This window comes from Zingiber officinale, chromosome 3B, assembly GCF_018446385.1.
Source record: "Zingiber officinale cultivar Zhangliang chromosome 3B, Zo_v1.1, whole genome shotgun sequence".
Classification (NCBI taxonomy): Eukaryota; Viridiplantae; Streptophyta; class Magnoliopsida; order Zingiberales; family Zingiberaceae; genus Zingiber; species Zingiber officinale.
This window is the reverse complement of record NC_055991.1, coordinates 21,629,404-21,640,333: the sequence shown is the minus strand read 5'-3', so window position 1 is coordinate 21,640,333 and position 10,930 is coordinate 21,629,404. Positions and strand designations below refer to the sequence as shown.

The 10,930-nt window shown below is 36.5% G+C and overlaps 3 protein-coding genes across 3 annotated transcripts; 2 read left to right on the top strand and 1 right to left on the bottom strand.

Moving 5' to 3' along the window:
• The first annotated feature begins 6,433 nt into the window (after positions 1-6,433).
• On the top strand, positions 6,434-7,445 carry LOC122054744 (G-type lectin S-receptor-like serine/threonine-protein kinase At2g19130). The gene is made up of 2 exons (XM_042616182.1): positions 6,434-7,344; positions 7,430-7,445. The coding sequence occupies exons 1-2, from the start codon at positions 6,434-6,436 to the stop codon at positions 7,443-7,445; spliced, it is 927 nt and encodes a 308-aa protein (XP_042472116.1).
• Positions 6,624-9,055, top strand: LOC122056136 (G-type lectin S-receptor-like serine/threonine-protein kinase At2g19130). Its single transcript, XM_042617939.1, has one exon. It carries the CDS (start codon positions 7,468-7,470, stop codon positions 8,854-8,856), a length of 1,389 nt encoding a protein of 462 aa, XP_042473873.1. The 5' UTR covers positions 6,624-7,467; the 3' UTR covers positions 8,857-9,055.
• A 408-nt stretch (positions 9,056-9,463) lies between these two features.
• On the bottom strand, positions 9,464-10,190 carry LOC121968128 (14-3-3-like protein C). The gene is made up of 2 exons (XM_042518626.1): positions 9,745-10,190; positions 9,464-9,666 (listed from the first exon to the last, which is right to left on the bottom strand). Exons 1-2 carry the CDS (start codon positions 10,050-10,052, stop codon positions 9,591-9,593), a joined length of 384 nt encoding a protein of 127 aa, XP_042374560.1. The 5' UTR covers positions 10,053-10,190; the 3' UTR covers positions 9,464-9,590.
• Positions 10,191-10,930: the final 740 nt, after the last annotated feature.

The window sequence follows — 10,930 nt, the reverse complement described above, 5'->3', positions numbered from 1 at the left end:
TAAAAATTATACCCTCCTCGTGCTTTCAACTCAACTAGTGCAATAGTAAATAAAATGATAAAACAATTAAGAAATAAGAAGACAGGAATTTAACCTGGTTACAACCAAGAGGGTTGTTAATCCAGGGCAGTAAGAAGAGCGCAGTAGAAAAATCTCCTTTCATGAAGGCGGAGAAGCCTTTTACACACTAACGGCTCAGAACTATTACTAGGAAGTTGTTACAGAGTTGAATGAATAGTCGATATTGAATTCCTAGCTCCAGGGGCCTTTAAATAACTTCTGAAAATCTAATCTCGAGGGTCCAAGGCGCCTCCATCAAGTGGGTGGATAAAACTTTATCCAAAAGCTCAACGTTCAATTCTGTCGGGTCCGAGGCGCCTTCAACAGGGGTTGAAGGCACCCTCAAGTTGGAGGCGCCTCCATCAGGCTTGGAGGCGCCTCCAAGCTGGCTGACAACTTTTCCAGCTTGGTTGCTTCTTTGCTTCGTCTTCCGAAGCCTCGTTCTTTTGGGTGATTCCGGCTAACCGAAATAGGGCTCTCCCAAACCCAATTTCCGGCCTTCTCCTCGAGCAGGCTTCCGTCCGGCTTCTTGTCCCTCGAACGTCGCGCACGTTCTTCTCGTCCACCGGAGTACTCTTCCGCAGCTGTCTCGTCCTTCAGACGCACCGAGCCCGTCGGCTCTCTTCCCGTGTCGTCCTTCTCGCTAGCTGCGTCTTCCGCTCGACTTCCTGCGCTCCTAAGCTCCTGCACACTCAAACACAGGGATCAAACACAAAGCAGGACCTAACCAACTTGGTTGATCACATCAAAATACCCACGGGGACCAACAGAGAGTCTAAGCATCGATGGAGGTATGTTTCACACGTGATTTTTACTGTTGCGCTACAGTTTTCTCTTCTTATTTCTTGCTTCGTCGGAGGCTGACTTGAGCGTCGGAGGGTCATTGTCGTCAAGGGCGGAGCCAAGCTTCACGGTACCCGGGCTGTAGCCCGGGGGTTCCATCCAAATGTCACATTAATTTATCAATTATTACTTCATATTTTTTAATTTTTAAGTTAATTTATCCACTATTAGCCCAGGTATCATATCATCATCAGTTCATATCAGCCCCCAATATCAGCCCCGGGCATTTTTAGCCTGGGTAAAATGTGATTTCTAGCTCCGCCATTGATTGTCGTGACCCTTTCCCTGGCTCGACACTAACGCTGCTTGTGTTGCAGGCGGGACCAAAGTCCACAGGAGATCAACAAGAGCGCCGTATTCTCAACATTCATCCCATCGACTTTTGGATACGATCAGTGACAATGACACAAAAAAAATATATAAAAAACTAAATTTTGAAATTTTTGCATTGGAGACGTATGCCCTTAAAATAAAAATCTCAAATATGACGTCTATAGTTCAAACATTTTTGTTTTATTAAGTTTTTTGGAGATGCCTAAACTCAAGGAAAAAGAGTTGTGGGAGAGAGGATTTTTCTCATTTCCTTTTTTTTTCAATGATTTTTTTTCTCATGAATGAATGCGTCCACCGGTCATGACTCCGCCACTCAACTGCTTCGTTCAGTGTTTGCATTTAATTATGCTTATCTCCAAATTCAATTATGACACTGTTCCGGTTGATTGTAATACATTGCACACATAAACACTATTTAATATTGGGTTGAAATCAATATTGTTTATGCATCCCCTTTCCCTTTAATATAAAACATAAGAATTATCATAATTTAATTAAAAACAAAAATTATATTATTTCATTAAAAAACATATTGATTAGATTAGAGATGATATGCTGCGGCTCGATGCTGTTAGGCGCCCCGTGTTCTCAGTTGCGCAGCGGAGGTTCACAAGGACGGTGCGCAACATATCAATTTTTGATTTTTAGTTATTTTTTAATACGAATATATGTAAAAGAAAAAGAGACTGAGAAGTTGAATTAAAATGTAATCCAATCTTTACGTTGACTTGTCTACAAAGACATTACACATATTTTATTTATTTTATATATGAATTAAATTTTATTTGAATGAAATAATAATAATAATAATAATAATAATAAACTCATCACGTTGGTTGATATGATTTTTTTTATTATATATATAATTTTTTTCAGTGGCGTTGAAGATGTCAGTACCCTCTTTAGAGTCCGGCGACACTATTCTTAGAGCTTCGACGTATCCCACTTCAATTCAATCTTCTAATTCAACCTCCACGGCAGCAGCACCCATGGCTTCTTGTTCCACGTCTTTATGCTTCATCTTCTCCATCTGCCTGTCTCTCCTCCTCCTCTTCTCTTCTGCGACAACTGACACGATGACAAAAACTATAATAGATATACGTATAAAGATGAATATGATGGATATGAAAATAGAGAATATAAAATTCTATCTGAATCCAATGTATTATCATCCCTGCTGAGATTAGAATATAAAATTTATTTAAAATCATGATAATGAAAAATCTACTTCTCAACTACTTTTCTCACCAGGAGAAAATGTTAAAATACTGATTAATGAATGTTAAATATATAGATTTATGGATTTAAATTAATTTATTTGTAGTGATTTATTTGTACTAAAAAACATCATGGATTTTGAATGTTTTTTCAAAGTTGTGTTCAGTCAAGAGCATTTATCTGTTTCTCATATTGCATTAATATGAAAATCAATAATGTATAGTTGTTAAAATCTTTCCCGTTATTGAAATCTTACCATTGCAATATATTATTTATAGATTATAAAAATAGATAAGTTAGTTTTTATCGTCAATTATTAGTTCTTAATTATCCTTTTAAAAATTTTATTTCTATAATCTATTTTTACACTATAAATTAATTTTTATTCTAATTACATTACACGCATATACACTATTTAATATTTGGTTGAAATCAATATTTTTTATGCACCTTTGCCTTTAATATAAGACTTAAGAATTATCATAATTTTATTAAAAACAAAAGATTATATTATTTTATAAAAAAATATAGATATTGACTAGATATTTATTCCATTTAATTTTTAGTTATTTTTTAATATGAATGTAAAAGAGACTCAGAAGAAGACTGAGGAGGGGCGTTTGGCTCTTTTTAGGAATAGGAATCGGAATGGAAATCATTGTATTGTGGAATGGAAATGAGTATGAGCATGGATATCATTCTTAAAAGTAATCTTTGGTTAGTTGCATATTTTCTATCAAAATAAATTATCAAAATTTCTTTTTTTACCCTTAAAGGAAAATAAGAGAAAAAATTAGATGTGAGAGAAAGATGAATATGAGAGAAAAATATGATGAAAGAGAATGATGACATAGAAAATGTGATGAGAAAGAAAATGAAGAGAGAGAAAGTGTGATGAGACAAAATGAGAAAAGAGAGTGTGATAGGAGAGAGCATGATGAGAGAATATGAGAGAGAAAATATGATACGAGAGAAAGTATGATGGGAGAGGATGAAGAGAGAGAAAATATAATGAGAAAAATGAGGAGAGAGTGTGTGATGAGAGAAATTGAGGAGAGAGAAAGTGTGGTGAGAAAGAAAGTATGATGAGAAAGAAAATATGATGGAGAAAAAAGAGAACAGTGAGTAGAGTGTGATGGAAGAGATTGAGTTAATTTGACTTTAACTTTGACTAAGTATGACTTATTTTAATATTTTACCCGATCACCTATGACTTTTCAAGACCTTTCTTGCTACATTTATCTTTTAATGTAATAGCGACGAGAAAGATAAATGACAAATATTTAAAATTTTATAATTTAGATTTGAAAATAAAAGGCAAACGTCAAAAGGCGCTTCATTTTTTTCCAAATTATAAAGGCGCCCACTTTTATCTCTTCTACTATTTATCCTCTGCTATTCAATATTATTTAATTATTATTTCCATCTAAAATTTAATTTAAATTTTGAATCACTCAACACGTTATAACCGTGACAGTTTGATAGCGGCTACTTATATTATATTATAACCGTTATAATTTTATACTGCTACATAATATATATACTTAAATATTAAAACGTATTCATAGTAGTTATAAAATTACATGGCCGACTTTAGGCATAGGCCATTAAGATCTATAACTAGAGCTCCAATTTTTATTAGGGTCCCTTATTTTTAATATATTAAATATATTTTTATATATTTGTTTTAAAGAGAATGGAAAAAATAGGGTCCATGTGATAAAAGATTGCATAATGTCATTCTCAAAAAATAAGGTCATTATTTTTAATACATTAAATATATTTTTATGTATATTTTGTAAGAGAATGGAAAAGAATAGGACCTATGTGAGTAAATATTTACACGATGTATCAAAATTTTGGATTTCATAAAGATCTCATTAGAGTTACAATGGATAGAGTCATAAAGAGATATTTTTTTAACAAATTAAATTTATTTTTAATTATAGATGTTATTTGATAAAATCTAATATATTTCTCTTCAATATCTCTCAATTCATAACCTACTTTCGTTACATTTCTCATTCATTATGATGGTTTCCATGCAATGCAAAATAAAAATGTAAGTTTTTTTTTAAGTTCCCCCTCTTCCCCTTTTCTAACTCCCCCTCTCTGTGCTTCTCTTGCTCATTGGGATTAGAGAAGAGAAACCGCACCTAATACTAATAAGCTAATTAAGTCGGTGCTACGATACTCCTTATTGATTAAATTTAAATGTTCATGCATTCATCCATATTGTGTCTGATAAAAATGGAAGATTTTATTATTTTTTAGCAATAATGAGTTAAATACTTCTATCATTTCGCTTAGACATTAAGTTTAACTTTAATTAGATATATTTACAATCATAAATTATTCAATTTTCCCTTTGTATTCATTCTATCATTTATAATTATTCTGGTTTAAGTAATAAAAAATATGATTTATTTTTTCTTTTGCTCTGCTTAAAATGACTTCTATTTAGTTCTTGATAAATGATAATTGCTGTTTTGGTCTCATTATAATCTTTATTTTCTAAAGATCATATTCAGTTTTGTCATTTATACATTATTTTTTATTTATTTGTTTCTTGTGCTTCGCCAATGATGATGAGTTGAGGATAAGAGTATGATTTTTTTTCTATTGTTATTTCATTGTTCTTATTTCCTCAATTTTGTCCCTTTTTATAAGGGTTGTTCTCTCCATCTTTCATTTAAATAATTAGACATACTTCTATTTTTCTTTATTTTTAAACAATTTTAAATACACTTATTTTAAACTAAGTGAATTATAAACTTATTATCTATTATTTCTATTAATAATATTTTGTTTAATACTATAAAGCTTATATTTCTTTGAATTAGGTTATCAAAATTTGTATATGAAATTTTAATTAATAATTTTATATCTATGAAAAAATTAAATTGTATAAAAATATTTTTTAAAATTCATATTTAATTTGTTAAAAAAAAATTAAACCATTGTATTCAAGTCTGAATTTCAAATTGGAATGAAAAAAGGTGAGGAAATTTTTTTTTAAAACAATATCAAAGGTCTAAAAAAAATTTTCCACCTAGATCTCAAATAGGCTTGAGCTGGTCCTGTAAAATTATAACTATTATATCTACAGATCCAACTGTAACAATTAATATTCCGTAACTACTATAATTATATATTCAATCCAATTGTAACCATTATAATTTCATAATACTAGCATTCAGATACCCTATTCAAAAATTTTATCTTAAATTTTGGATAAGGTAGTTAAAAAATCTTTACATCAGCTACCCTATCGATTCCCTAAATTATGCATTTATGAATAGTACTTCTCCCTCTCTAAATTTAGGGAATGAATTCTATTCCCTAAATATTATAGAGGAGAGAAAAGAAATAGGGAAACTGATATATGATGTATTGAAAAATGAATATCTAAATTTAATAAAGTAATTTTTTTATCTTAAATTATGTATTTTGGATAGAAATTTAGATAGAAAATTTAAGTAAAAAATAATAATAAAAATAATACCCAAATATAAGAGGGTTAAAGCACATGATTCTACAAATTCGATAAAAAAAAAAACCTCGACAATTATCTCATATTATTAAGAAAGAATAAATTAAGAAATTAAAATTAAAATTAACCATCATATAGATATGAGAGGATAATTTTTAATCTTTGTGATTCGATCCTTATTTAATCGATTGAACAATGAGAAGCGACTTTTTCATAAAGACAAAAATAATAAAAAAAAATGAGGCCCTTTTAAGTTTTGTCTTAAAAAAATATATTATGTTCATGTTTATATATGAATTTAATTTTATTTGAATGAAAATAATAATAAAAAAAAAATGCTCATCACGTTGTTATGACTATTTTTGAGTGGCGTTGAAGAAGTCTGTGCCCCTCTTTAGTTTCTGGCGACGCCATTATTAAATCTTCCTCATAATCCCACTTCCAATTCAATCTTCTTCAAGCTCAAGTTCCACAACAGCAGCAGCCATGGCTTCCTGCTCCACATCTTCATGCCTCATCTTCTCCTTCTCCCTGTTTCTCCTCATCCTCTTCTCCTCTGCGACAACTGACACAATTTCTGCAAACCGGTCTCTCTCTGGGAACCAAAACATCACCTCCAAAGATGGCAACTTCAGGCTCGGCTTCTTCGTGCCACCGGGTAGCCCCTCCCTCAGCTACTACGTCGGCATCTGGTACAATAAGATCCCTTTGCTCACCCCCGTGTGGGTGGCCAACAGAGCCTCCCCTGTCCCAGACCCAGCCATGTCGGAGCTTAGAATCTCCGGCGATGGCAACCTCGTCCTCCTCGTCAATCACTCCAATACCGGTGTCATATGGTCTACTGACGTTTCCACGTCCAACTCCACGGTCGTCGCTGTCATCCTTGACACGGGAAATCTCCAGCTCAGGGATGAGTCCAACGCCTCCCTCGTCTTCTGGCAGAGCTTCGACCACCCCACCGACACTTGGCTTCCCGGCGGCAAGCTGGGGTTCAACAAGCTCACCAGGAGAGCCCAAGGCCTCACCTCCTGGAAGAGCAAAGTCGACCCTTCTCCCGGAATCTTCACCCTTGAGATTGATCCGACTGGTGAGACCTCTGAGAATTTTATATTCTGGAATTCGTCGAAGATGTATTGGAGGAGTGGAATTTGGGACGGACACATCTTCAATTTGGTCCTGGAGATGACAGTTCACTATATTTACGACATCAAGTTCGTCAACGATACTGAGGAGATGTATTTCAACTACACTATCAAAACTTCCAATATCACGTCCAGGTTTGTGCTTGATTCTGAATCTGGCCAGATGCAGCGATCGACTTGGATGGAGAATTCCAAGTCATGGATGCCCTTCTGGTCTGAACGACTGAACCAAAAACAAAGTGCTCAGTTTATGGGGTATGTGGACCTTTTGGGAGCTGCAATGACTTCACTTCACCCTTCTGTAACTGTGCTAAGGGTTTCAGGATCAAGTCTCAGACAGATTGGGATTTGGGTGATAGAAGTCAGGGCTATGAGAGGATGACTGGTTTACAATGCAGTGGTCTAAACAACAACCCGGCCAGTTCAGAGAAAGATGGCTTCTTTGAGATAACAAACGTTAGGCTACCTGATAGCCCCAACACTTTGGGCACAGCTGCAAGTAGGGAAGGCTGCGAGTTGGCTTGCTTGAGTAATTGCACTTGCAGTGCTTATTCTTACAATGGTAGTGGCTGCTTTGTTTGGCATGGAGGGTTGCTGAATCTGCAAGAACAATATAACGAAGCTGATTCAGGTAGTCTTTACCTACGCTTGTCTGCCTCGGAGTTGCAAAATTCTGAAAGAAACAAGAAGAAAGTGGCAGGTTGGGTTATCATCGGTGCCATTGTTCTGGCCATCTTATTTTCTAGCGTTCCTGCCACTTTGATTGTGGTAAAGAAGCGAGAAAGTAGGCGGATGATTGAGAAAGCAAAGGCTATGCAGAGTGGTCTCGTCTCGTTCTCATACAGTGAGCTGCAGCAAGCCACACGAAAGTTCTCAAAGAAGCTCGGGGGAGGGGGCTTTGGATCAGTGTTTAAAGGATCGTTGCCTGGCTCAATTGATATTGCTGTGAAGAAGCTTGAGGGCCTTTACCAAGGCGAGAAGCAGTTCCGAGCGGAGGTGAGCACACTAGGAGCCATTCAACATGTAAACCTCATTAGGCTAATCGGCTTTTGCTCTCAAGGGACCAAGAAGTTGTTGGTCTATGAGTTCATGCCAAGCGGTTCGTTAGCTGATCAGCTTTTTCGTAGCAACTCGAATGTCTTGGACTGGAAAACAAGATATCAAATTGCCATCGGAACTGCTAGAGGATTAGCCTATCTCCACGAGCAATGCAGGGACAACATCATACATTGTGACATAAAGCCAGAGAACATACTGTTGGACGATGCACTTGTGCCAAAAGTAGCTGATTTTGGTTTAGCAAAGCTCGTCAGTAGGAACTTTAGCAGAGTTCTCACAACCATTCGAGGAAGTAGAGGGTACATTGCCCCCGAATGGATTTTAGGTATGTCCATCACTACAAAAGTAGATGTTTACAGCTACGGAATGATGTTATTCGAGATCATATCAGGAAAAAGAAACCTAATGCATACAGGAGAAAGTAGTTTTGAGTTCTTCCCCTTAGTCGCAACAAACAAACTCATAATTGGAGATATCAAAAGCTTGCTAGACCAAAGGCTAGAGGGTAAAGCCAACTCAGAAGAGTATGAAAAAGCTTGTAAAATTGCTTGCTGGTGCATTCAAGATGACGAGAACTCAAGGCCAACGATGACTCAAATTGTTCAAGCTCTAGAGGGCAATTTAGATGTAAGCATTCCTCCTGTTCCAAGGTCACTTCAAGTCCTAAACGAGTCGAGCATCAATTCCTCTAGTTCACATCAGAGCTAAGGATTACGGTGCCACTTCAACTAGTTCTCGGATAAGGAGGGCAACAATTTAAATCCTGTTTAAGTTCCAATAAAACCAGGAGAAAGAGTTGTAGTGACTTCATAAATTTTAATTATTATTATTATTATTATTATTATTTATTACATAATTTATTGTATTTGAACTTTAAATCTGGATGTGGCGGTTGTTTGCCAGTGAAGCGAGAGCAAGTCATATTGTGTTTATTTCAGATTCTAAATTCATATTCAGGTTCTCTACATAGGCAGCAAACAGGTCTCCAAGAAGAATAGAATGTATATATCATGAAGAGTAAAATTTTGAACTTGCTAATAAGGTAGATTTAAATAAATTATATTTGAAGAATGAATCACATGTGTAATTCCTTTATTTTTAGCAGCAAAACAACTTCCTTTCAGTAGAAAGCTTTTGCTACGATGATTAATTAATAAATTCTTAGATGATTGCTGAGTCGGGAAGATCGTCACTCATCTTCAAAATTTCAACTACGGGCGTCGGCTAGTGTGGAGCTGATCCAGAAATTCAAGCATAGAAAGATGATCGTGAACAAGGGACGATATCTCTATCCCTACCAGTGGGTGATCACAAACAAGGGGTTCATCTTAATTACTGTACATTGACGTGCTGATAATCTTAGAGGCAAAACAGATCTAGGATTGAAAATAGTAGCAAAATTTGAGAGACCATTCAGGATAAAAAGGGTACCTCATACGCTTTCAGGATTGATCTGTAGCATTCTTGTTCTTGCTTCCCGTCTTAAATTCTGCCAGATAGCGGTAATAATCTCCCTTCCTATATATTTAAAACCAGATGCCAAAGTTAATCCACAGAGTCTCTTTCGGTTGATCCAAACTTTCAGATCTAGCTCACATCTTGTTGTTGTAGAAGACCAACGATTTTGCGGTCGTCGAAGACGGAATGAGATGCTCGTCGATCACAGTCATGACGTCGCTGCAGATGTCAGAGAGCTCCGACTCCACCTTCAACCTGTACTCCTTTATCATCTTCGCGTGCTGCTCATTCCCCTTAGCTTTCTCCTTCTGCGCCATCGAGTTGAACACCTTCCACGCGGCTCGACACGGCCCAATCAGGTTCTTGTATCCCATCGACAGCAGGTTCTGCTCCTCCACGGTGAGCTCGACATTGAACTTCACCGCCTTCTTCATCACCTCCAACATATCTGCGCAAGAAAACAGCACCCCGCCCCTGTGTGGAGCTGGTTCTACTAGTGGTTTTTCTCGATGAACTCGTCGAATCACTAGGTCAACCCATCGTGACCTACAGATGGTGGAGGCAGGTCTAGTCACTAGTAATCCCGCCGTGACGGCGGCAATGCAGATAGGCCCCTATCTATTTGATTTTTAGTGTGCCACAGGCATAGCACAGATGGTGGGATAATGGTCAAGGGTCGATTTTTAGGAACTAATTTCCTGAGATTTATTCCATCATGTGCCTAGTACTTGTGTACCTATATAAAAGAAACTAAGAAGATATCCAAAATTGGAATCCAATCATGGTGTCGATGAAATCTCAGGTTATGTTTGGCTGGGTGTAATATAATGGAACTTATAATGTAATCAAATTTGTAATGTAATGTAAAGTAATCTTAATTACATTACCACGTTTGGTAATATAATGTATGTAATCTTTGATTAAAGGGTGATTACATTCTTTTGTTTAGTGTCCATTATTTTTTATAAGTAATGTAATTCATATTATTATAAAATGACAAAAATATCCTGCGACTTCTACCGAGGGGCCGCCGCACCTCTGTCGAAGTTTGCGGCAGCCACCGGCATATAGCAGTCGTCACTGCTGGTCACCGGCGTCGACGGGCAGCCAGCAGTAGACGACGGGCGACCGGCGACCGGCGACCGACGACGGGCAATCAGCAGGGGGCGGGGGGCGGGCGGCCGACGGTGGGTGGCGGGCGGTCGGCGACGACGGCGACGGGCAGCCGACGGCGAGCGGGTTGACATTCAAATTTTAATTATACAGTGACCTCATAATGTAATCAGATTACATAGTATTTACTTTGTAATCCAAATTACAAAAC

Excerpts from the sequence above, each read along its gene's own strand:
- LOC122056136 (XM_042617939.1), top strand. The coding sequence starts at position 7,468 with ATGACTGGTTTACAATGCAGTGGTCTAAACAACAACCCGGCCAGTTCA.
- LOC122054744 (XM_042616182.1), top strand. The coding sequence starts at position 6,434 with ATGGCTTCCTGCTCCACATCTTCATGCCTCATCTTCTCCTTCTCCCTG.
- LOC121968128 (XM_042518626.1), bottom strand. The coding sequence starts at position 10,052 with ATGTTGGAGGTGATGAAGAAGGCGGTGAAGTTCAATGTCGAGCTCACC. Across the intron at positions 9,667-9,744 it reads GTCTTCTACAACAACAAGAT|GAAGGGAGATTATTACCGCT; the intron begins GTGAGCTAGATC and ends TTAAATATATAG.